General features: G+C 45.7%; 3 protein-coding genes across 7 annotated transcripts in view; 2 read left to right on the forward strand and 1 right to left on the reverse strand.

The window, feature by feature from the left end:
• The window catches only part of LOC135387858 (protein still life, isoform SIF type 1-like), a 166,889-nt gene extending 158,476 nt beyond the window's left edge, over nucleotides 1–8,413 (forward strand). The window contains exons 27-32 of the mRNA XM_064617029.1: nucleotides 213–321; nucleotides 1,109–1,288; nucleotides 1,795–1,913; nucleotides 2,004–2,180; nucleotides 2,396–2,583; nucleotides 3,960–8,413. Coding sequence (XP_064473099.1) covers nucleotides 213–321; nucleotides 1,109–1,288; nucleotides 1,795–1,913; nucleotides 2,004–2,180; nucleotides 2,396–2,583; nucleotides 3,960–4,623 — 1,437 coding nt within the window. The 3' untranslated portion in view covers nucleotides 4,624–8,413. The remainder of the gene's footprint in view (nucleotides 1–212; nucleotides 322–1,108; nucleotides 1,289–1,794; nucleotides 1,914–2,003; nucleotides 2,181–2,395; nucleotides 2,584–3,959) is intronic.
• A 5,630-nt stretch (nucleotides 8,414–14,043) lies between these two features.
• LOC135389827 (mitochondrial nicotinamide adenine dinucleotide transporter SLC25A51-like) lies at nucleotides 14,044–15,665 on the reverse strand. Of its 2 annotated transcripts, none has more exons than XM_064619858.1 (2): nucleotides 15,561–15,665; nucleotides 14,044–14,949 (listed from the first exon to the last, which is right to left on the reverse strand). In XM_064619858.1, the coding sequence occupies exons 1-2, from the start codon at nucleotides 15,563–15,565 to the stop codon at nucleotides 14,079–14,081; spliced, it is 876 nt and encodes a 291-aa protein (XP_064475928.1). In that variant the 5' UTR covers nucleotides 15,566–15,665; the 3' UTR covers nucleotides 14,044–14,078. The 2 variants fall into 2 exon arrangements, with proteins under 2 accessions (XP_064475928.1, XP_064475927.1); XM_064619857.1 differs by having other exon boundaries at nucleotides 14,044–14,955.
• Nucleotides 15,666–19,505: 3,840 nt separating this feature from the next.
• LOC135389828 (uncharacterized) overlaps nucleotides 19,506–25,995 on the forward strand; it is a 29,238-nt gene continuing 22,748 nt past the window's right edge. For 3 of the 4 annotated variants that reach the window (XM_064619859.1, XM_064619862.1, XM_064619860.1), the window contains exons 1-4: nucleotides 19,506–19,595; nucleotides 24,757–24,828; nucleotides 24,888–24,920; nucleotides 25,521–25,550. In XM_064619859.1, coding sequence (XP_064475929.1) covers nucleotides 19,589–19,595; nucleotides 24,757–24,828; nucleotides 24,888–24,920; nucleotides 25,521–25,550 — 142 coding nt within the window. In that variant the 5' untranslated portion in view covers nucleotides 19,506–19,588. Of the gene's footprint in view, nucleotides 19,596–24,756; nucleotides 24,829–24,887; nucleotides 25,551–25,995 lie in introns of those variants that run through there. The other variant, XM_064619863.1, reaches the window with a different exon arrangement.

Here is a 25,995-nt window from a genome sequence, read left to right on the forward strand (position 1 = left end):
ACTACCTAACTGGGAAAAACAATTGCTTTAAGGGACGAGGTGTCATCTCGCTAAGGTGCGTACGCTTTGTGTAGTTCCGGCCTGAGAAGAAAGCCACACAAGACGTACCTTGTTGAAGTAAGCTTGGTCGGTTGTTGCGCAAGGCATTCGACAGCTTCCCGCGTGTTTCTTTCCGCCTGTAATAAACCAGCCTCTGCCATTTTTCTTTCCAGAATGTTCTTTTCGCACTGGGAAACTCGTTCCTGTACTATGCTGACCAATTCAAACTGTACAGCTCCTTCTGCGCTAGCCATTCCAAAGCTCAAAAAGTACTTCATCCCAGTAAGTATTCTTCTGTTTGTGGAAGGCTTTTAAATACTCGCACAAATGTAAATTCCCTGTTACCTGTGATGTACACAGGGTGTTTGCTCTAACGTGTCCAGAAATTTCATTTAAAGCGAGCGCTACTTTTCAGCTCCTTGACTAAGAAGCAGGTGCTACCAGTGAAGCAGTAACTGTTTCTTACTCAAGTAGCAGAAAAGTACCACTTGCTTTTCTTTTATCGCTCGCTTTAAATATAATTTCTGAACACGTTAGAGAAAACACCCTGTATACTGCCCTATGCATCCTTTACCATGGACTTCTTATCGCTCTGACATTAAATGCTATCAGGCAAGCTTCGCGACATCTATATAAGGCGTTGCGCAGTCTGTAAAATTTGCTGCTTAGGCACATCTGTAGAATAGAGCATAAGTTAAGGATTGTCAAAGAGCATCAAATCCTTTTCTGAGGGACCAGCGTGACAGACGGGTTGATAAGGCGTTCGATCATTGGTGGTACGTCGATTGTTATAGTGAATACTGAGAGGTGGTGGTTCGAATCCTACCAGATGTGCTGGGGAATCGCGCCTGGACTCTGTGGACTTTCTGGCCGCATGTCGGCGCACTGTTCTCCCTGAAGTAAGCCCAGGACGCCCTCTGTCCTGGACTTCCTTCCTGTCGTCCTCTGTCCACATCAGCCCACCGCCGATAACACCAGTTGCTTCGCGGCGCTAACACATAATCAAAATTCCGTTTTTTTTTCCGCTGTTATCTTTGCCGATGCAACCTATTCCTTCTCTTTCCCCAAGGTGAAGGCAATACAGCCCTTTCTGACTTCCTTCAAACGCGGAATCCGAAAGGGCAGCACAGCTTTTCTCTGGAGTCGTATCTTATCAAACCCATCCAGAGGATCCTCAAGTATCCCTTGTTACTTCAACAACTCAAGCACCTTACAGATCCTATCACCGAAGAGCACTACCATCTGTCAGGTCAGTGTCTCCTGGTACCACACGTCTTGGGCGTAGCGCGCACTGAAGGTGCATATAAGGGAGGAGGGGGTACACAGCCAGCACGTGTGCATGAGCACGCGGTGCTATGGAAGGAAATGCAGCCCCGTCTGAAAGAGGTCTTGTGCGCTATCAAGCTTTTTATCCGCTTGGTATCTGAGACATACGAACATCGAGATATAGAATACAGAAAATCCAGTGAAGCGGTTAGGAAATGTTAAGGGAAGGGCCTCAGTACGGGATATTTTGAACAGAGCCTATTCTTCTTCTGGGCGTTAATACAGTTCTACACAGGAATGTTTCGACTTTGCATGCATGTACATTTCGATGCAATATGCGTCATGTGAATGTTGTTGTTGCATAAACAAAAATTTCGTTCTGTGGTCCAAGGTGCCACAGAGCGAAAAGTGCCGAATATATCCTGGCTTTGCGACTACCTAAACCAATTTTTTTTTTTTTTTTTCACTTTTCAAATGTGAATATTCCAGAGGCTCTCAAAGGCATGGAGAGGGTGGCCGAGCATATCAACGAAATGCAGCGAATACACGAGGAATACGGCGCAATATTTGACCACTTATTCAGGCAACATGTCAAGTCTTCGAAACAGGTAACAGAGAGCCGCCGGCGTGCCCGAGGAGCGGGGCTGCTATACGGTCGACGTTGCCGACGAGGCAGTAATGAGTAACCCTGCTTTCAGCATGTTGACCTGAGTCCCGGTGAACTGCTGTACTACGGCGGCGTGGAATGGCTCAACATCTCCGAATTCCTGGGAAAGATCAAAAAAGGATTGGAGCTTCATGCCATGTGTTTTGTCTTCAAGACGGCTGTAGTTTTTCTCTGCAAAGAACGGATTAGGCAGAAGAAGAAGCTAATGGTGAGACATTTTGGGGTCTTTCAGTAGTTTCGAGGTCGTCCAACCGTAGAGTATGCCATCTGTAGATAAGGCCGAGAAAGTCTGCGCGTTACAAAAGAAAAAGCACGGATTGGGTTCTGGGCATGATGACCCTCGTTTTCACTAAGCCCCCCCCCCCCCGCCCAAGCCCCTTGGGTACCCTCTTCTAAAGCTCCCTAATGATGCTTGTTCCTCAGGGCGGGTCAAGCAAGAACAACTCAGCCGAAGTGGAGATAATCCGGTACCAAGTCCTTATCCCAGTGACGGAAGTGCAAGTGCGTGCAAGCAGCCAAAAGGACGCGGACTCCCATTATCTCTGGGAGCTGATCCATCTCAAATCACAGATACAGAGGCGGTCAGAAAAAGTATATCAGCTGTCTAACAGGTGAGATAAACACATTCGATTAATTATTTCTCCTTCGCTGTGCCAATAATGTGTAGTTGGGTATGACTTCACCCGGTGAGCACGGCCTATTCTTTAAGGGGCAGTCACTATTACGTCAGAGAGTGGCAGAGTACAGCACTGAGCACGCTCGCATTACTGGTGGCGTTTCAGGACTAGTAACGTTACAGCGATGGTACAGCTGCTTGTTTCACTTCGCAACCTGTGGCCTTATCACGCGATCAGTAGTTTTGGAGAGCGGCCTCAGTGATCGCTTTCGGGGTAAATTTAGTTGATTTGCTCGTTGAACATCCCCTGTGTTGTTTTCTTTCAGCTTCAGTTATATTGTCCTTTGTTGAAACGTAGCTTTGTGCACGTTCATGCCGCGTCTGCACGGGCCCATTTATTAGGGAATGTCTTCTGAAACGAAACGTGCCGCTATAGTGTACGTTTGGGAACCTCGAAATAAAACACGATTCCTTTTATGCTTTGTTGTTTCCTGCTTATTTGGCTGTTTAATTTGCTCGCTTCTGTTTCGGTTAAACTACAGCTTTTTTTTTTTTCAATCTTTTATTTTACGCGTTCGTTACGGCGTCCTACCGAAGCATGGCCAACTGCTGCCGCGTCCTCGGCATCTTTTGCGTTCAGGTTGCGATAGAGTGACCGTTTGAAGGGCAACGCTGAATAGCAACAGTGTTTACAGTGCACTTTAGGTGAGACGAAATGACGCAGTGGATCTTGTGAGGTGTGTCTTTGCCAGGAAAAAAAAAAGAAAAAGAAAACGACGGCAAATATCGGAGGCGCTTGGGGGAAATGCCCTTGGTGGCCTACCACTCCATCGTAAAATATGCTGCATCATGAACACTTGTTTCGTGAAGCACCAACGCCACCTAGATACAGAGAAGGCTTGCTTGTTAACCTCCTCTCCCTCCTCCGATTAAGAGTCAGAATTCGTCCGCTACTGGGATTCACCGTTCTGCGAATTCAAGAAGCCCGCAAATGGTTGCAGCTCACCTGGAACCTGCAGACGACCTATAAATATTTAGACCAAAAGTGCGAGACGCTTTCCCGAAAATCAGTTTTGAGAAAGATTAGTACCTTTTGAGCTTTATTTCCAAGTTTTTCCCATTTAGTATACGCGGGGACTTTCAATCACAACTCGCATGACGACGATGGTTCGCCTTCATGTCCACGATCGCTGAAAGCACGTTCGTGATTGGCTCCGGTCGTTGAAAAGACGATCCTCATTGGCTGTTACGTCATGGCGACGAGTAAGCAGGCTTTCTCTATGTAGGTGGCGTTGAAAGTACCCTTCTTGTGAGGGTCTGGTAAGCGGCCTTCTCCAGCGATCCAATACACCCCCTTCTTAATTTCCTCAGCACGAGCGAGTTCCGGAACGCCTTCCTGCGCACCATCCGCCAGATCATCCGGGAGTCCGTGCGCAACATGACGGTGCCGGCCACCAAACCGGCCGTCCGCGAGAAACCCGGCACTCTGCGCCGCTTGGGCGGCGGCAGCGAAGCATCCGCTGCTTCCAGTGCTGCCAGCACCGCTTCTATGTCTCGTACGCTGAGCGGCAAGAAGCGGAACAAGTCCTCCCAGCAACGCCACTCGGCGGGGGACACTGTCGAGGCGTACGACGACCCCCGTAACTTCCGGGCTACGCGGAGCAAGACCGTCACAGACTCCATGAACGGCATGGGCGCCTCGGAGGACCGACAATCGCCCACACCAGACTCGGACAGGTCAGACAGGTCGGACAAGTCTTCAACGACGGAAAAGTCGCCCAAAGCGTCCGGTGCGGCCAGGCTCATTCAGTCAAGCAACCCGCCGACGTCTTACCAGCCGGCCACTTCCAGTGACCAGGCGGGCTCACCCGTCTGGAAGCCCCGGTCGTCGTCCGCCGAGCGGGGTCAGCAACCGGGCATCAACAAGCCGGAAGTGAAGGAGCAATTTTTTGTCTACGAGGACTACAGTTCCGGTGGCGCTGCTGTCTACCAGCGAAGCCAAGTTCCGCATTCTTCCAAGCAATCTGAATGCTGACCGGGTGACAAAGTATAGTTGGATTCTCCCTACATTTGGTTTCGGGAAATCTTCCCGAAAGAGGGACGGACTCGTGTCTCTAATCTACCCTCAATCCCTGCAACTCTATATTGAAGATAATCTTAGTGAGTAAAAACGAAAACATGTTAGGTATGATACAAAACTTAAAAAACGGGAGGGCCGCAGTGCTGGTGATATACTCTATGGTGTGGTATTGGTTGGCCCCCCTTCTACAATGTTGTACATAACGCAAGCAAATTTGAGAGTCCCGAGGTGCACACCCCCCACCCCCAAATATGCCTCGGGAAGGCAAGCTCAACTTTTCACGTAGATGCCACGCAAAGTGGGATCGAGGATATAGTGATGCTGGTGGACGACTATTTCGACTATTTCCCGATCGGAGTACCTGACCTTAGCACTGAGTGCGGGAACAGTTGGAAGAGCAACATACAAAAAAGCGGGCGTGCATTTTTCTTGCATTTTATCTTGCTTATCGTCTTTGACACACACGCACACACACACACATACACATACGTGAGATAAGCAGAATTACATCGGCTTCTCGTTCTTAGTATTGTAAATGAGAGAGAGAGAGAGAGAGAAACAAACAAACAAACAAAAACCAAGAGACATTCCCGAATAAGAATAATGTCGTGATACAAAGAAACACAATGATGCCGTAAGATGATATGCTAGTAATATGTGACCGGGAACTGTGCAATTTGTTAAACAGACAAAAACAAATAATGTTAACCGCTGAAACCATCAAACCGAAACTGAAACAAGGTGCGTAGCCAACGACTTCTGGCACGGTGCTAGTTGGCACGTGAACAACGTGCCCGAAAACGCTGCTGCAGGACATTCCGGCCAGACGTGTTCTGGTGTAGGAGACCGCAAATATTACATACAGTTTGCGAAATCTATTACACAAACAAACAAAGATCGGTTACAGATCGGAGTGTCTCTTTCCAGACAACAAATTCCCCTGTCGTGTCTTGTCGGTTGGTTCTCATGTTTGCAAGACCATGTGTCCTCATTATTTCCCCTCTGAATGAAAAAAAAAGAAAAAAGAAAAGAAAAAAAATCAGCAGCGATGTGGGTTTCAGGCCACACGAGAGGTCGACGCTACAGGCCCTGGAAGTTGTCTTTGCTCGAAGTGCATAATGAAAATAAAAGAATGAAAAAGGGACAACACTGCCAAACCCCAGACCGACTCGCACCTGTCCTTAAAAGTCGTGATTTGTTCTCCAAGGACACTGCTTCCCTCCCCCTGTCCTTATCGGAAGATCTGTTGCGTTGTTGCTCCTGTGTGTGCGTTTGGCATTTAACACTAGAGGACGTTACGTGAGTCTTTGAAACCCGAATGTGTGTTTGAGTTGGTACGTCTTGCTGGGGGGTACACACGTGCAACGGGGATCAACGGGGGCCGATGTACCTCTTCCTTGTTGGTTGTTACCTCTAACTTCCAGGGTCCACCATTGACGATCAAAGGGCTTCATAGTTTGTTCCTTCTGCAATTATTTCGTTGTGAGACTTTATTTGCAAGTTACATGGTCGTATGTATGTGATGAGTGCATGACATCTATATGTGGTATTTACCATGTTCCAATACATGATATACAAACAGGTCATCACTACCACTTCAGTACCATGAGACGTGTATAGCATATCAGCTGCGTTTAATTCATCCATTCCTTTTATTTATTTTGTCTACTTCTTTAAGTTCTGCGTGTTTATCTGAGATGTATCTGTGGATGATTATTGGGGTTTTTTGTACAGTCTTATCAACTTTTTTTTTTCTTTCTGCTACCGTAATAAGCATGCCGACGCCCAAATATGGAGGAAACACACGAGCATAATATCCGAGAAAGAAGTGAACGAGCTTGAATACTCCAAACGAAATACTACGTGCGTAGTTGATGAGGCTGACCTTTATTTGCGCTTTAGTTATTCGTCTGGCAACCTGAGACGTCACGTTGCGGAGTGTCTGCGCTGTTTGGCCTTCTTTTCTTGAGGATTGATTGATTTATTGATGAGATACATATATTTTGCGTTCATAAAAAAGAAAAAAGGGAAAGGAAATCATTCTAGAGGGGTGGTGGAAAGGACCGAATAAGGTAAATGGCGTAGTTTTTCCCAGTACACGTACGAATATATTTGAAATAAAATTACTGTCAAACCAAATGCTATTGAAGTGTATAGTCAATACAACAGTCATTTGCAATAGAGCATTCGCAATTCCCGCGATTGTCCATAAGATGACCAAGAAGAAAAAGAGCGGATATATTGTAGTGATCAAAAGTTGAATGATAACTCGCTCTCAGTCGGAAACCTAAAGAAGTGTTCCAAATAAACGGTTGTTCCCTTTTACCGTTTCACGTTCACCCCCTCCACAATGGAAATAGTTTCGCTATTCTTATTATTGCAATTTCAGTGACACTATTATCGCTACAATTATTTAGTTAATGCTAGTTACTCTAAAAGTGAATGCGCAATCGATGTCCTCCTTTACTGGCGCATTGTTTGTCAAATAATAAATACGTCTTAAACGTCTTTATTATTTATTATTATATTATTATATACATATATATTATATATATATATTATTATAAATTATTATTATTATATTATTATTATTAAACGTCTAACATTATTATAAACGTATATACGTCTGCGAAGTGGCGTTGCAGGTTGCCGGCTTCATAGCAACATTATACGCTCTCCTAAGCGAGCATTGTATTTTAAGTGACAGGGGCGCACGCATGTGTGTGTATAGAACCATGCCGTGTAACGCAAATTTATATACATATATATTCATATAGAATGTGAAGCAAGAAGTCCAGACGGCCGTGAACGCATACAAAGTAACGGATAAGTGAATCTGGGGTGGCAAGTTTAAAAGAAAGTAAAACGCTAGTAGTTGGTTAAACGAATTGCTAAAAGCACAAAGTGTTAAGAAATGTACACGGTAAAACGTTTCGCAGGAGGCTTCTCAGAAGAGGTAATGAAATTGCAGTTATACATGACTCGAAAATAATGTGGTTACGGGAAAAGTTGCCGTAACCATAATGATATTTCAGTTGCTGTTAAGTTACTCGTGAAATGTACCTGAGTTACTTCCAGCGGTGTTCCTCTTAAAGGGGCCAGACCATTATGTCTCCCGCAACATATTTAACAATGATGATGATGCTGTTCATGTCAGAAATTCGTAATTTACGCAGTGTACTAGATGATAAATATTTATGTGAACAAGAAAGCGTCTGTGTAGAAAACAGAACTCCTGAGCAGACGTGGTACTCACGATTTAAAGTGGCTACCGTTAAACAAATTTATGGATAGGAATGTTTCACAATGTATCACTTTTTCCGAGATGAAATCAGTTGCAATATAGCATATGCTGAAGGTCACTTCTTAGGAGGGCATTAGCAAACTCCTAAGGCAATGTCTTAATTAACTTTCAATAGTTAACTTTTTCATTATAAAAGCTACAAAAATCCGTTCGATAGATCGTCCGCAAAAAATTCGTGAAGGAACACCTTTTTTTCTTCTTTATTTTGTTCATTGCGCATCTTCGGAGACGGGTCTTTCCTTCACCCCCAATGCGAGAGTGGGGATACGTTTAATGCAAAGACAAAAAAGAGAGAAAATATTTAGATGCAGCAATCATTGATCTCTGGCTCCATGAAGGAGAGGCCTCCTTCGAAACGTTGGTTTTTAACTCGTAGAAACATGTAGTAACCACGAAGAAGACCGAGAGACACGGACACAGAAGACGACACACGTACACTCTTAAAAATGAACTTCACCACATAGCACGCTCCTAGCCAACCATCACCCCGAATGACAACGTTCTCGCCCTAGATTTGTTGAAAACGGGAGGAGGAGCCTATTTTGTGCCCATTATGCACGGCACAAAATAGGCTCCTCCTCCCATTTTCAACAAATCTAATGCGAGAACGTTGTCATTCGGGGTGATGGTTGGCTCGGAGCGTGCTATGTGGTGAAGTTCATTTTTAAGAGTGTAGGTTCTCAGAACGTAGGTCAGAACACGTAGGTCTGAGAACCTACACTCTTAAAAATGAACTTCACCGCATAGCACATTCCTAGCCAACCATCATCTCGAATGATATCGTTATCTGCCCTGATTTGTTGAAAACGGGAGGCGTACGCCTTTTCTGTGACAATCATGAACAGCATAAGTGTCACAGAAAAGGCGTACTCCTCCCGTTTTCAACAAATCAGGGCAGATAACTATATCAATCGAGATGATGGTTGGCTAGGAGCGTGCTATGCGGTGAAGTTCATTTTTAAGAGTGTACGTCTGTCGTCTTCTGTGTCCGTGTCTCTCGGTCTTCTTCATGGATCTATACCAGCTAGCCTGCACCCTTTCCCTTGTTTCGTTAAACACGTAGTAAACCACCCAATGCATCCCATTTTGAACTCATTTAATAAAGTAGCAATGTCTTACGTTCCTGCACACTTCCGCCACAGACTCGCCTATTCGTTATTATATTTATATATACATATATAAACACATGTATTAATCACGCCGTTTCGCGGAATACACTTGTTTCGGGAGAGATCGTAAAAGAAAAACACGATATCTAGGACAAAGGATATCGTTTGGCATTAGGGTACACACTTAGACGTAGCTGACTATACTCCGAAACACATTATTATATAAAGTCATTATATGAAGATGTGTAGAGTAAGAAATCGGTGAACCTAGATGGGAAAACGACATTTTATTGGTGGCGACCGAGCCCTTGTTTGGCTACTGGCGAGAGTGAGGATTTTTATTTCTCGTGATGACTCTGACAGGAAAGATAAGACAAGGAAAGAAAAGAACACAGATAAAGTTTGGTCGTGTTATCGGATGTGATCGAGGTCTCCTTGGTGCGATAACTGTTTTAGTTTCTTTTTATCGTAGACCTGGAGCTGTCAGTTACCGATATCCTGTCGGATAAGTGTGAGTGTTTGTATTGTCCTAATTTTCAAGGAATATACAGGATGTTCTAGCCCGATTGGTTGAGTGAATTGTGATGTGTGTGATATAACGCCGAGGAAGCTGAAATAAACTGGCGATTGAATTTGATTTTTCTTAAATTACGGAAGGCAAAGGCAAGGCAGTTTACTCTGTATGGCAAATATTACTAATAAAATTGAATTTAAAAAAAAGTAGTTTCCGCAGAAGATTAGATCGATAGGAACAATGGGGGACGTAAGATTTATGAATTTATGCTTTATGTCGTAATTTAATAATTGACTTATGAAACCATGCAGTTCATTATCGATTTACACGCAAGCATTACGTATTTAATATATTATTGTATAGCGAAATTGGTGAATATATACGAATTTACGATTTTCCTCGTTAACTCGTATATTTATTTTGTAAATTTGGAATTTATTTATAAATTTTCTGATTTAGCACGGATTTTATGAGTATACCGCGTGTGAATTTGTGTCGTTAATCATGGAGCTCAAGAGTTTCCGTGGCGTTCATTTTCATTCCTGGTGGCTGTGACATCCGCGAGAGACTTCGATAGCCAATTTGAATGTGAAATGTCAAAATAAAAGAAAGACGAAACGAGAGAGAAAGACACTTCAGACCTGCAGTGTGATCTATATATCTGTCTGTATGTGTGACACATATGTGAGTGACACTAACGTGGAGATGGGATAGCGGATGTGTTTCAATAATGTAAGAAACAACTAGAGCCAAGGTACAGGGACGCCTTCCAGCGTGATGGCAAATGTCTTTCTTTTTTGTCCGGTTTTCCGCACCGATATATTACAGAGCTCGAAGTAATTGCCAAAACCTAGGCACGTTCAAACTCAGTAGGTACTCGGTAACGAAGGAATTAAGTGCATAAGGTGACAGATACTTCGGGCTTGAAAGGTATTTTAAAAACAGTAGTGTATTACTTTTTTTTATATATTACTACGAGGGTAAAGAAAAATACTGAGTTTCATTCTGAAGAGCGATATTTTTTTCTTTTTTTTTTCTGAACGACTGGTTGGACATTTCAAGACACGGTGTGTGCATGTACGAAGGTTTGACGCCGACAATACCCCAGATAAGATATTTAGGTCAAATCAATGTATGTACATACATATATTATGTATACATATATATATACATATAAATATTATATATATATGACTGAAATTGTTCATGTACAGCATTAACTTTGAATGTCATGTTTATAGACCTTAGTGATGCCCGAAATATTTTTTGGTTTTGGTTTTGCGTATTGCCTGTTGTATTTTAAGCACGAATTATGAAGAGAAAGTCGTTGGTTTTGCATTATCTGCTCGAAGCTCGTTTCTTGTGTGAGGTACGTTATGGGTGAAAGAGATAACAAAAAAGAAAAAAAAAAGTCACAAGCATACTACAGCAGCATGGACAGTTTATGAAGTTGTTCAATTGTGTGTGTCTCTCAGCCGTATGCAGTGTGTGAGTCCATTTGTGAAACATAAAAATCCGCTGCTCTGAAGATAAGTGACCGTGTGGTCGGTCTACGCATGCGCCACACATGATACGTCACGTACTTGCAATGCTGGTCGAAAAAATGTGATGGCACCCGTTTTTAAAGAATCATTTCGGAAGAGTTTGATTCCTAACAGATGGCGGAGTTATCATTTCCGTTCTAGGGCAAAAAGTAGTTGACTGAAACGCATAATTCGGAGTCATGCTTTCAAGCAGCTTGAGATTTCTACATTGGAATGTACTTGGCCAGATTTGACGTGGCTTTTCTTTAGTAGACATGACCATCGATGAGAATGTGGTTTTCCTACCGTATAGACGTGGCCCTGACATCATGTGATGTGTGTATTATAGCTCGAACAACGTTACGAATATTCAAATGGGGAGACGTTCGAATGGGCCTCAGTTTGGCTACGACGCTTGCAAGTTAGGGGAAGTTGCAGAAAGGGAAAACCTACTTCCTTTATTTTACTATCTCGAACGTATGTGCGGAACGCAGGGAAAATGTTTGCCACCATGTTGCCGAAGTTGTATTTGTGTGTCGACACCCATCTGTATATTATCTGTTCTGCCTTCATTGCAAGCTATGAAAGTAACGACAAAAGCGAGGCGCCATCAACTGTCATGGCGCCTCAGTGTCGTCGCTCGCAAGGATTGTGTATCATCTACGCGCTGCTCTCGTGTCTGTTCAAACTCTTTTTCATTACTGTTTTCTTGTTCTGTCGAATTCTCTCTGTTGTTCTGCTGCATTTTTCCAGATCATGCATTTGACGCAGAATGCAATGGCAGAAATGGTTTAGAGACAGAAAGTCACGTGATGATGGCCATTTTTGTGCCACTTTGTACACGGCGAGCAACTAGTCAGGTGCACGGCGAAGAGAACCACCTTAATAATAAGACAAGCTCAACTTTACGACAAACTCCCCCCAAAGTAAGCAGATCTCGGCAGGTGCGAGATCTTACGGGATCCTTGTATTCTGCTTGCTTTTCTACAAAGGAGCTGTGCGGGGCACGAACAAAGGTAGAAACAAAATTTTTTCAACTTGAGGCATTGTCTAGTACTATATATAAATGGAGTATGAAGTACTGTCATAATAAAGTCTCTTAGAGTGACTTCTGACAATGCATGAAATAAATTACTTAATCATGACTGGGTGTCTTGTCAATCCTTGGCCACCACACATAGTTAGCGATGCGCAAAAAAAAAAAAAAAAGAAAAAGACTGAAATACTATCCTTTTACGCTATTTACTCTCAAACTCGAACCTATTTATTTCGTTATCGATTGAAGCATCTGAACGCGCAAATACTCGAATAATGAGTCTTTTTAATAACAGAGCGGGGGTGGGCAGCAATAGTAATACTTCGTATTATAATACTATTCCCGTAATACTTGCAGTATTTGTATTATGATACTCAAATTCAAGTATTACATGTGGTGCAATACGTTTTAGGATGTCTTCCATACAGAGTGTCGTTAGTGGACTTTTAATTTTAATTTTAATTGGACGTAATTTTCCTGCGTTCCATAAACGTTTCAACACAAACAATAACCATCTATGCGCCTACCATAAATTGACCTCTCTCTGTTTGTAAACAAATGACGTCATAGTGTTCGACAGCGCCACCAAGTTGGAACAGTTGAACTACGCTCAAAGCTAGGGGGGCCCGAAAGCCACGGTTTCGAGGGGATTACGATGGTCCCTGTTAAGGGACGCGACCTTCGGTCCCACTTTTGTTTCAATAGGAGGCAGCGAACAAGTGACCATTCGTGGAACCCAGCCCTCGTCGTCCGATATGTTTCGGTTTCAATCTGTCTAACAACGTCATGATGACGTTTCTCGGGTAGGGATCTATGCCTCCAAAGAGAATGACCTCAAGGCCAGGGGTTACTGGAGGCCCCCTTGCGTTCCTGCTAGGTCGGCTTGGACCCTAGGAGTGCTATGACTCTAAGGTCAGCTTACCCAAGGATTGATTAGTCATTCTACTCAGGTACACGGCTTTGTAATCCGCAACTGCGTAAGCATCCAGTCAGTCGTATAGTCGCCGAACGGCCGATTTTTTTTTTGTCCAAACTGAGACGAATAAATGACAACGCCAGACTAAGAGCAAAATGTCGATTGCGTTCGAAATTCACGAGCGCGTCGAGGCAGTCCGCATGCAATTTGAAACTTCATCTCAAGGTAAGGCACAATAAGTCATCACGTGTTCTTACTTAGTTGGTGAACCGTTCAAGCACCGTTGCCCGTCGTTCACGTATTATTGTGCACCAGCTGTGATTGACTGCATGAACATCATTCCAACAGCGCTTTCTATAGAGCACACTTGCAGGCCTCGCATTTCGTAAATTTTTGTTAAAGGATTCAAAAAAGAAAAAGAAGAAGAGGCGAGCATTATGTTGAACACGTACCTCATGTTGAACACTAACCCTCGGTACCGGATACAACGTTCGCATTCGTTACTCGCGAGTAATTGGTAAATTAGGACAATAGCAAACCGGAACGCGGAGAGCCGAAAACCGAGCTCCATTCTATACTGTGACGTCTTCCAGCGTTGTCGTCTGCTTCGCAACATTCTCCCTTGCTGGATGACGTCACACTGTTCGACAGCGCCACCAATTTGGTAGAGTTGAACTACGCTCGAAGCTTGGGGCGAACAAGGTCGTGCCCGAAAGCCACGGTCTTGAAGGGACTACGATGGTCCTTGAATGGGACGCGACCTTCGGCCCTACTTTTCTTTCAGTAGGAGGCACGAACAGGTGCCCATTCGTGAAACCCGGTCCTCCCCTTCCGATTTGTTTCGGTTTCAGTCTGTCTACCAACGTCATGATGACGTTCGTTGAGTAGAGGTCTATAGTCACCTTGATCTTCACCGGCACCCCTCGTGGATTCATTCCTTGACCAACCTTCAACGCATTAAATCTCGTTTTTTTTGTTTATATATATATTATTTTTTTACTTGCACCTTTATTTCAAATCTCGCTCCGCTCCAAAATGTTTCCCATATTCCGCAGTAAAAAGTTCGTAGCACGCATTAATTATTCCCCAGGACATCAGAGCGCGCGTATAGTTAATATGAACACCGTATAGCATCTTCCTCAACGTCTTGCGCTCCGCCCGCGTTTTCTTCAGGACACTCCAAAAGGACGGCCGTGGAGGTCCGTACTGGACCTGCATTATCGTCTTGACCACGTTGAGTGGATACGCCATGGTGCTCACCAGAGCGCCCACCACAGCTCCGCTGACAAAGTCGCTGACGATCGCTTGCCAGAGCTCCGAATGGTTCAGCGGTAGTACGCCTTTGACTTGGTCCCGCAACGTGAAGAAAAGGAATGTCGATGGTCCATTTCGCAGTAGTATGGGCACTAGTCCACGGTAGTATTCCCGCAATCCGTACGGCCTCAGAAACGTCACCACGGCTGCAGTATTCTTGAACCTATGATGGTGCTGTCTGTCTTGTAGCAACGCCTGCACCCTTTCCAGAGGTGCGAGCAGAGCTTCTGTGCTTCCAGCCATCATGCCGGCGAAGAAAGTAACGCTCACCTTGCTAGCTCCCGGAAAGTTTTCGCGTATGGAGTTACTGAAGCTGTGGAAGGTGCCGAACATGATGGACACGGATATGGTCTTCTGGAAAAGTGGAGGAAGACATCCCCGGTACAGAGTGGAAAGTCCTTCGTGACGAAGTTGGTCCAGAGCTCCTTTCGTGGGCACACCGTGCAGCATCTGCCGGAACATCAACTTGGTCATGGGAAAAGTGACGATGATGTTGACGAAGGCGGCTCCCCAGCCGCAGACGAATGCTCCCAAGTCATCGCATCTCCTTTTCTCCAGTGTGGAACTGTCACTTGAAAGGGGATTAAATTAATGCGTAGGAATCGCTGTAGGAGTATCGAAGATAATCGCAGTTTCCACTCTACAGCGTGCCTGAAGCTTTTAATACGCTGTGGCAGAAAATCGTTTTCACAGAACAGAAGCGGCAATAATCAAATGCTAAATTACTATTAGAGCTATTACACAGATACGTACGTATTGACTTACACCGTAAAACATTCAAACTTTAGCGAAGATCCAAGTTATGGAATTCTTTCCCTTGACGCAGGGACGGATCCTGACCCCCTGTTTGGGGGCGATCGCCCCCCCCCCATCCCCCCTTGGATCCGCCACTGCCCTGACGCCCTCCGTGGAGTCCCTTACCGTGGCATAGAACTCTGAAGTAATTGACGTGTTGAGAACCGTAAAGTATCCCCCATTTCATTTGAAGTATATTCGCGAATTACTTTAAGAGGCTATTCTGTTAAAAAAAAACTGAAAATATTTCTCGCGCACACAGAAAGAAGAGAAAAACTTGTATACCACAGCAGTGCGTGCTGTCGTGGAGCTATAGTATTGTTATAGTACAGCTTAAAGGATATTCTACCGTAGTACAACGACGTAAAATGTATTATTTACCTCATGCTATCTGGTACAGTATGGTTATGGTTCACTGCACCGAGCCTGCGGCAATGACGAAGGTGGCGAGACTACTTCCACCGCAGAGGCTGGCCGTTATGACGGCTTCTTGTTCTTCTTCTTCTTCTTCTACCAAGGAGATGATGGCCGTGAGCCACTAAGGTAGATTGGCTTCTTCCTCCACACCAGACGTCGTCAGTTTTTGTGCATTCACTCCGTTGTGTCCTGCAATAAGGCGGCCTGTACAGTCACGGGGCTCTCGAGACGCAACGCGTGACACCGCTAGACATATTGAAATACATTTTTGCCTGTCGATTTTGTTGCTTTTTCCCTCCCGCATTTTATTTTCCTTTTTTACACATCACCCTGCACGTCGATCCGCGCACTTTTAAAAAAAGAACTTGACATGGTCCTATATAGCCATTCCGATTCCCAATGACATCTTCTCTCCCGATTTGTTGAAACTGGGCGGCGTACGCCTTTCTGTGACACTTTACATTTGTGCCAATTAGCGGAGAAAATGTTTTTTTCCGTGTTAGCGCCGCGAAGCAACTGTTGCTGTACGCTGTGTACGGGCGTGGACAGAGGACAGCAGGAAGGAGGGTGACATGGGGTTAGTATGCGTCCAGGGCCGACTTCAGGGCGAAGTGTGCCTACATTCGTCTGGAAAGTCTGCGGGAAAACCCCAGTGAGAACGTCAGACAGCACAGCCGGTAAGGGGATTCGAACCAGCTACCGCCTCCCAGTCTCAGCGTGAAAGGCGATTATTCTAACCGGTACCCCACGCGAGCTGGTGCAGAAAAGTTTACGTCCCGCCGGTCCCGCTCTTCCTGAAACATGAAAGGATAGCTGTGTCATCATGCCTAAAATCTACAGTCGCAAAATCCCGGCGATCTGATTGCACACCAGTCGGTGTGGCGTCACGCAGGATATACTTCTTAGTATAAGAAAGAAAGAAACAAAATAAGAATATCTCAGCCAAGTGTGCATATTGTTTCAACAAGCGTGACAATTGATTGCAGTGTATTCTCTACGCGAAATCGTAAGTGAAAGTGACCCAAGCTTTCCAAGTGAAAACACTCAATAAGTGGTTAGGTATTTTAGTATTTATTTTGAGTCCGAAGACTTCAAGACCGGCAATATCGCAACCGGGGATTTCGCAACAATTCCACGCGTACCAAAAGTGGATGTTTCCCGGGGGACATTTTTTCCAGGGGACATTTCTTCCGGGAACATTTTTTCCGGGGACGTTCTTTCCTGGAACATTTTTTTCCGGTTCCCAAGTTGGTTGCCAGGGCTCCGAGAGTATGCGGTGAATCAATGTGGTACATTCGCGTTTCATATTGCCAGGTATGGAATACTTGAGCTCAGGATCAATGTGTTTGATGTAATCTTCTGATCGCAACGTTTCCAGGAGTTTTTTTTTTGTGTATACTTTAGGTTTGGTGTTGAGCAGGTTTCACTGCGTCTTTGCCAACTTATAAGCCAATTAATTTCCCTCTATACTGCAGCGAGCTGGCACCCATTGTAGTTCGGCGTGATGTCCTCTACCGATTACATCTGGGTGATCAGTGTGAATCTTGTAGTGGAGCAAATTTGTCATGTCCGGTAGACATAGTCCCTGTAGGGCAGCCTCGGAGTCCGTACAAATAATCCACGAGCTGACTTCGCATGTCTTGATAATAGGTCAGAGCTTTCATATCCCATGCAGTTTTGCTGTTGTGGATGACGTCGTATGTGACAGCTTGTAGCTTTTTTAAATGTCTTCTCCATAAAATGGCTGGGTGGGTGGGCTTCTTCCAGATAGCTTAGTGCAAGTTGCTTCAGCTTTCCTTTTAATGCCCAGGATTTCAGTCATGATGCCCATGGTCGACAGAAGCCACGGTGCCTTTTCACTAGTAAGAGTGCGATTTCTGCATTTTGGAATAAAATTGGTATGGCTCCACGATGCCGATGCAATGACGCTTTTTTTTTTCGACCTTGTATTTTTTTTTTAACCAAGTGGTGCTGAGTGTGCCTGGTGATGATTCGGATCAGATGGCGTCGGCTCTCTCTTTCCCGTTGTGCTTCGAGTGGAAGTTCTTTTGCCTCGACAAGTACCAACTGTGATCGCACTGTTTTCGGAAATCCGAGGACTATTCTTGTTGCACTGCGAGCGAAGATGGCTTCCAGAGTGTGTTCCTGCTTCGCGGACAGGTTCTGTATGACGGGGAGGCTGTGCTGTTTGCGTTGCCTGATCAAATAATTATGCAAAACTGCCAACGTTTGCGTGTTTCCCCAACGGTAATCTCCGAGATGCTTCATGAAGTTCATGTAAGCGTTGCATTTGTTGTTCAGGCGGTTAACTTCGTTTGTTCAGAACAGCATTCTGTTAATGTGAACACTTAGGAATCTGTGTGTAGTGACTCGCTTCATGGGTTCTCCATGCAGGGTTCTCCATGCAGGTCTCGATGTTGCCGAGACGGTTGAGGGTGAAAGGGAGATATATCTACAGTTTTTTTTGTTGTTTTTTTCGATGGACACATCCATGCCTCGTTCTTGAAAAAAAAAAAAAAAAGAGAGAGACCGCTTCTATGGCGTACTGCAACCGGTGTCTAAGGGGCACTGACTGCCTACCACATGCCCAGAGGCACATGTCATCAGCATAGACTGTACAGTGAACCTTAGGCGGTATAGTAACGTTATGACAGATGCCATATACGATATTGAAAAGCGTGGGGCTAGGAACGCCCCCTTGTGGGAACTCCTTGTCCAGTTGTGTGGTGGTCAATAAGCAATGGTATGTGATCACTGCCTCTTGTGTCGGTATCAGTATACCAGGTGAGGTGGTGCACAATATCCTGACTGCATAGTGTTAAATCCAGCACCGTTCCATATGAGGGACCACGGATATATGTTCCCAATCCATCATTAAAGTTATATGCGGTTGCCCGCAAACTGACTTACTACATGCGTCAGGCTTCTGGACATGAGAGAGCACGACCATCTACTGTTGATAGGGTAATAATAGTTTTACGTAGTAGTCTTGAGAGGAAGTGATTGTACGCTGCAGCGTCATGTGGCTCGTGCAGGCGCAGTGTGAAGAAGAAGCAAACCTCTCGAGACATTGGCCAATCTCCCTTGCGGATAAGCCAATCTCCCTTAGTGGCTCACCGCCATCATCTCATTGGAAGAAGAAGCGCTATCCCGCTCGAGGAGCAACAACAACAACCTGTTGCGGAGGGAGACGAAGAAGAAGAAGGTGGTGGTGGTGGTGGGTGGTGAAAGGGCTTGCCGTTGTCGGCCTCACGTAGGTGGGCAACGTCACGACTGACGCCCTGGGGGAAAGTGCGTCCTGGGCCGACTTCTAAGGGAACTGTGCCGACATATGTCTGAAAGCGTCTGAGGAAAACCCAGAGGAAGAAGAAGAAAGAACTGCTCCCCTCTCATACTCCTGGCCAATCGCCCTGTGTGGCTAAGGGCCATTTCCTTTGTGGCTGAAGAAGAAGAAGAAGAAGAAGAACCATTGCCGTCACTTTCTCGGTGAACCTCATTGGCGTCAGTGTTGTCTCTCGGAGCATCACACACTGCGCTCTGTCATAGGGCTGTGGTAGCGGGTCTTGCATCCTACATTGTGCTCTCCAACCGCTTCTAGGCACTTCCTCCCTACTCTCATACACTTTCACGTACACACGCTCATACAGTCATCCTTTTGGCCGTGTATAGTCGCCATACGCATATTCCTACATACGTGCATATCCAGTTCCTGCATTAGTCATCACATGTCATATGTGTCATAAGATACTTGGATCTGACTTGGCCTTAGTCCCCATCATTACTGCACAGACATAAACAAACATCTCACGCCCCTTTTGTCCTGGCCAATCTCCCTTAGTGGCTCACGGCCATTATCTCATTGGTAGAAGAAGAAGAAGAAGAAGAAGACGAAGAACCTGTAGCCACACTTGGAACACTTGCTCAGTGCAGCTCGCCTGCTCAGCTTTTGTCTATTGTCAGAACTACTACTCAATGATTCCGGTAGCATCGTAATGTATGGTGAGTATCGCAATGCGTTAGTGGATTCAGCAGTTACAACTACACTCTTAAAAATGAACTTCACCGCATAGCACGCTCCTAGCCAACCATCATCTTGAATGATATCGTTACCTGCCCTGATTTGTTGAAAACGGGAGGCGTACGCCTTTTCTGTGACAATTATGAACAGCATAAGTGTCACAAAAAAGGCGTACGCCTCCCGTTTTCAACAAATCAGGGCAGGTAACGATATCATTCGAGATGATGGTTGGCTAGGAGCGTGCTATGCGGTGAAGTTCATTTTTAAGAGTGTAGCAACGTATTGCCTGTAGGCTACGTTTGCTGTTTAGTTCCGGAGCTCAGTGCAATTCAGAAAACGTTTAAGGGAGGTGTAACGAACAAGCAGAGGTTGGCTTCACAGATATACTTCAGATTTAATTCTGGGCGCTTGCGCGGAAGATATTAATTTTAGCTGAACCTGTTTACGGTTCGTTCCGCAGGTTGGGACGACGACAGCGTTACGGCTCATTCTGACAACGTGCAGCAGGTGCGGTTTGCGGAGTTGCCAGCGCAATAAGTGTATACTACTCGATGGGAATTTTAAAACGGCACATTACTAGAACAGGAATCAATGTAACTGTCGCGGGCTGCTCAGAAACTGAATTGGTTTTCTTCATACGCCTCTGTTTTTTGTAGTTGAATTCGGCTCTAAAATGAAATACGACCGCTATATTTTAGTACCACTATGTAGACTTACGACGCGCACAGTCAGTTAGGTCTCAGTTTCTCATACTCCGCATGAATTTCAAAAATTCATAGCCTCCCGAAAGAAGTGCAGACGAAATGCACGGGGAACATCTGCCCTGATTGGCGGGCAGGTACCACGTGATGCCCTTGTACTATATGTAACGAATTTGAGACGGAAAACACACAAGCATGTTTCAACGCGATCACGCGTAGTTGTCACTGTTCTCTCGGCGCTATGACACGGCGAAAACGTCCCATGTATTTTACTCGCTCCGTACGTGTCCCATGCGTTTTCGACTGATCGTCTTTCTGATCGGCCGTTTCTTTGCCGCTCGTACAAGGCCATGGCGTGCATGCGACGTTTTGACACTGAGAAAACGTACGTACGTACGTTTCGGCCTTTGTCATTGGCCATTGCCGGGGAGCTCGTGACGAATCACAGGGAAGCGATGAATTTATACCGCGATATGGATTAACTGAAAGTAAAGTCACTGGATCGGGGAAAGTAACGACATCCTATCCTGGACATCGGACATCCTATCGGACGGACTATGCTACGGAAGCATCGTTGTTGCCCCAAGGTCGCGGCGGCAAAAACGATGGCGGATGGTGATTTAACGAAAAGTTGAGCATCGAGGCCCCTGGCGTTACTGGAGGGGACCAGAAAATGAACGCAGTGAAAAGGCGCGCTAATAGCGGCTCTGCAGAGCTCGCTCCGTCTGCCTCACTCGCTCCGAAGTCTCCGGTAAACGGGTTTTGCCTGCTGAAGGAGTGTGTGGAGGCGGGGTAGTTGGTGTACATCGTGATTAAGCAGCACAAAGACGCGGACAAAGAAGGAAGACAGGACGACTGCTAACTCTCAACTGGCAGTCTTTACTAGACAAAACATGTTTATATACACAAAAGAAAGGTGGGAGCCTGCTCCTAGTCACATGACACCATCGGGTTACACTGCAACGTGTTCCCGAGATAACTTATCTCCGCGGGGAAGAGGCTCAGTGACGGAGCGCATACGCATTGATCATCGTCGTGTTTTGTAATGAAAAATGCCTCTACTATTTCCCTCGTTAGCTGCTCATTGTGTACTGATAGTACATCTGTTCGCGCGAGGTCTGGTTTGCACCCACAGTCACGAGAGTGCAAAGCGAGGTGCCCGGATGGTGTTTTCTTAATGGATGCCCATGTTCTTGAACTCTGACGTTAAGACATCTTCCGGTTTGCCCTATATAAACGCGTCCGCACTGCAGTGGGATCCGGTAGACCACTCGTTGTTGGCATTCTACATGTGGGTTCCTATGTTGGATGGCACACCCTTGTTTTTTCTTCGGTCGGTTGACCTTGGCGCACAGGGAACTAAACTTGACGGGTGCTGACATGACGACTCGGTGGCTGTCCATCTGCGGATCCCAATGTCGTGGGTATCGACCGAGTGCGATATAGCAACGTTGCTCAAGCATGCCGTCTTCCACGAGGGACGTTAAATATGGTGTGCCGTGTATGGAGATTTCGTGGTGGTCAAAATTAATCTCAAGACCCATGGCGCTGTGGCGTCGCTCACGGTCCCAGTTGCCTCGCAACGTAAAGCCCCGAGTTTTTAAGATAGACCGTTTGGTGTGCGCGTGATGTGTGCACGCTGCGTGTGCAATGCGGCTCTAGTCCTCTGGGTGTCGCGAGTGTTCTCCGGTAGAGCAGACTTCCGATCCGGCTTGCAGCCTTCGAAATGTTGAAGGCTGCACCCGGATATAGCCTCCAAAATATGCAGGTGGGTCCAACCAGTCAGGAGGGTGGTGAGCGCGAGAAGCACTCCGACTTGTGGGTAGGAACGCGGGAGCACCAGCACCAAAGGAGGTGTCCCGGTTAGTAAACAGGAGCGCGTTCCATGCGCTCCGGAGCCGCTACTTAACGCGCAAAAAGTCGCTCTTCTGTTGAGCCAACCGTACGTCTCTGAGAGACCGACGTCTTTTCGGTTTCAGAACACCGCGGAGCGTACATTGCAGCTGGCTAGGGTAGTTGCGTGCGGTATAAATAATTGACATAAGAGGTCCCCTCAATGACCCACCAACACTGAGGGGGCTCGTTCTTGCTTGCATCTTGCTTGCTTGAAGTTATATATTGCTAAAATAGCTGCTAAATGTTGCTCATTATAGAATAGAGCTATTACGTGTGTGGAGCACCATGTTTTACAAACTTTCAGAAGAACATACAGAGTTTCGAGAGTGTGGTTTACACGATATTGTAGAGCATTAAGAAAAGCACCCAGCCTCATTCCTTCACTTTCTCACGTGCCGTGGTGCACGTGCGATTGACCCGGTACTACAGACGGGTTTAAATAACGCTACCAGATGGCGTCCATTCCGTACCCCAGCAAACCAGATACATCCAGCAAATGTCCGTAAGATATCCTGCCCGGGACATTTGGATATCCAGTGGAGTTTGCCACAGATCCGTTTTACATCCATGCGATATCCCAGCGACTAGCATTTCTGCCATGTTTGTAGATCCACTGAAAGTCCCAGCGACGTCTGTCACGGATATTTGGATATATTACGAATATCGTACATATTTTGCTTTTAAAACTTTTGTGCATCACATATTTGGTGTTCGTAGAGTGCGTAGAGAACTGTGCACCAGCAAATGCACTGCAACTGTGTACCAGCAAATAATATTTGTGTGTTTTAACCCATTTGATTCTATTGTTCCCATTTGGGGAACAAAATATTACCTTAGCCGAACAGGATTCATCACAGTACAGCAACACTGTGGGACCTGCCAGCATCTGTTGTCTACTGGAGTAAGCACAACACGCATTGAAATTGTGCGATATCCCATAGATATCCTACAGATGTCGAGATATTCAGGACGTTCGCGACCTTGTAGGGATGTTCCAGGGATATTAATGGTTTGCTGGGACTCCGTTTGTGTAGAGTCCGTTGGAGACGCTCCGCTAAAAATTGTCCTCAGCAGCGCGTAGCTTGGCGCTGAACTATAAAGGCCCGTTCCCACAGCCGACGGCGGCCGCAACGGCAGAAAGCCCCCACCAGATGCAAAATTTCTGGAAATTTTGAATCGCTCGAAAAACCGGCTTCTTTCAGGTTTTTTTTTTTCAAAAAATTGGAAAAAAAAATGGAAACAAACGCAGTTATTGCCGAGTCTAAGCATTGCCGGCCACGCCACAGCATACAATAAGGTAGAATCTTTAGTAGTGTTCACCCTCTACACTCTTAGAAATGAACTTCACCACATAGCACGCTCCTAGCCAACCATCATCCCGAATGACAACGTTCTCGCCCCTGATTTGTTGAAAACGGGAGGAGGAGCCTATTTTGTGCCATTACGCACGGCACAAAATAGGCTCCGCCTCCCGTTTTCAACAAATCAGGGGCGAGAACGTTGTCTTTCGGGATGATGGTTGGCTAGGAGCGTGCTATGCGGTGAAGTTCATTTTTAAGAGTGTACCGTCCAATGACCAAGGAAATCTATCCGAGGTTAGAATACCACTGTTTTTTTTGTTTTAATTCCGTGTTAGCACCGCGAAGACAATACCACTGTATATGTAAGCGTGACTCAGTGCGACACAGCAGCTTAGCTGTGGAATCCAAGCACACACTTACACGATGTACACAATATGGCTTATATTGTACGGCGTATATTGTATGGCGGAGCCTATTTTGTGCCGTGCATAATGGCACAAAATAGGCTCCTCCTCCCGTTTTCAACAAATCAGGGGCGAGAACGTTGTCATTCGGGATGATGGTTGGCTAGGAGCGTGCTATGTGGTGAAGTTCATTTTTAAGAGTGTAGGCATAAATGCTGAGCGGAGCATCCCATGAGACTGCTGTCTACTCAGCGATAGGTAATTGGAACAACTCGTCCACTACGACCAGGACTCCGACATTACGTGAACGCGATGGTGATCGCATGGAGGAGCCAGACGGAGCTCTAAGTTGTTGGTTGTTGGTGGATTAGAGGCTCCTAAGGCACTGTTGGCGGGTTGGAACGCATCGAAGGCACGAAAATTTACATTTTCGAATTTTTCCGAGGAAAACAACCGAAAAAAAAAAACTGTTTTTTTCCCCCAAAATTTCCGGTTATTTTCCGGGGCTTCGCATCTCTAACCAGGATGGCTAACCTTCCTCACCCCATAAACAACAACAACGTGACTTGGAGGACGCCAGAGCCCCGCTCTCCGGCGCCGTCCAAGCCGTCGCTCCTTGCGCGGCTGACGGCGGCGGGCGGCAGCGATCGGCCAATCACAGTGAAGAATAGAACGAGGGTCCGCTGCGCATGAAAACAAACCATTGCCTCATAGCGCGCCCGTGAAAATCTTCACTTCCCTCGCACTCGTCGTTCGTGTCGAGAAAACGGAGATCCTCGGTGTGGACCAGTCTCCGTTCTCCTGGGGCCGTTCACCGCTCATCGTCTTCCCTCTTTGCAGCACAAGGACAGGATTACGACCCATACTACCCTGGCGTGCCGCAGGGGTTCACTCACCAGTCGGGATACGACCGTAAGAATATAGCTGGCGCGAAGATCGCGGACGTGTCTCACTTTTATTTTCTCTTACAGAGTTCGGTGGATATCCTCAAGACTACTCTGGAGGTGGAACTTCATTTAGTTAGCACGGGTTTCTCACGTGTACTAGCGCCCGTTCGCTCTTGACGGTTGCACAGTAGCGTTCACGTTGTGTAACGTCGAGTATTATGGTGAAAACGTATCAGCTGAAATGCCGCTAGGGGAGATGTGTTAGGAGGACAGGGGTAGAATTCGTTGATCGTGTTATCGTTCAGTCAATACGCCGTACATCTACTTCCACTGTAAGTAATGCTTCCAGAGACATGTTCCTTTTTCCATGGCGTGAAACTGTAGAGAGCGATTTCGAGTGTCCAATAATTCCTTTCCCTTCCAGCCCCAGAGTACGTGAATTTCTGTAAATATCCTCTCCGCCCCCTTTTTGTCACGTCTCATTCTTTTTTTCTCCTTCGTTCATTTTGTTTGCGTAGAGACGTTCTAACAAACAAACAAATAATAACAATAAAGAAAATCTCGTGTAGTGGAACAGGGCAGTCTTAATTTCGTCTATGTTCAAGGCATAAGAACGAATAAGCTTTTTGCAACTGTCCTGCTTCCTGTCCTGCAGCGGAAAGCTGCAAAGTGTTTATGCAATGCTTGCTTTTTGATATAAAATACTTTTTTTTGCAGGGCAATCGGGGTTTTTCGAGCAGGGTCAATGTGAGTACGAATGAGCACCTAAATTGTGTAGAGACGTTCCATTCCCAAACCAAAGAGATGACATAGTGGGGTAGTGCATGACATAGTGCCTTATAATTAGGTTTCCGAGTTTTCGGTTTTAATCGGAAAACACCGAAAAACGCATATGCCGGGCAAATTTTCTCTCATTCAGTTTTAATCCAAGTACACCGAATACAGAGGGACATGCCAGGAACTATGGCAGATAAATTACTGCACATGCCCAGCAAGTTGTTGATGCAGGTCAGGAAACTATTCTGAAATACGATGGTTGTGAAAACTGTCAGTTCGCTTTTTTCGTTCGCTGTAAAACACCACGGCAGCCAACAACGCCATGTTGAAAATTACATTGTGATTTCTATTCGGGAAACTGTCGGGAAAGGCATCTATACACGCCAGGAAAAACATCGAAAAACACCGATTTCGT

The sequence above is a fragment of the Ornithodoros turicata genome, chromosome 3 (genome assembly GCF_037126465.1).
Source record: "Ornithodoros turicata isolate Travis chromosome 3, ASM3712646v1, whole genome shotgun sequence".
In the NCBI taxonomy this organism is placed as follows: Eukaryota; Metazoa; Arthropoda; class Arachnida; order Ixodida; family Argasidae; genus Ornithodoros; species Ornithodoros turicata.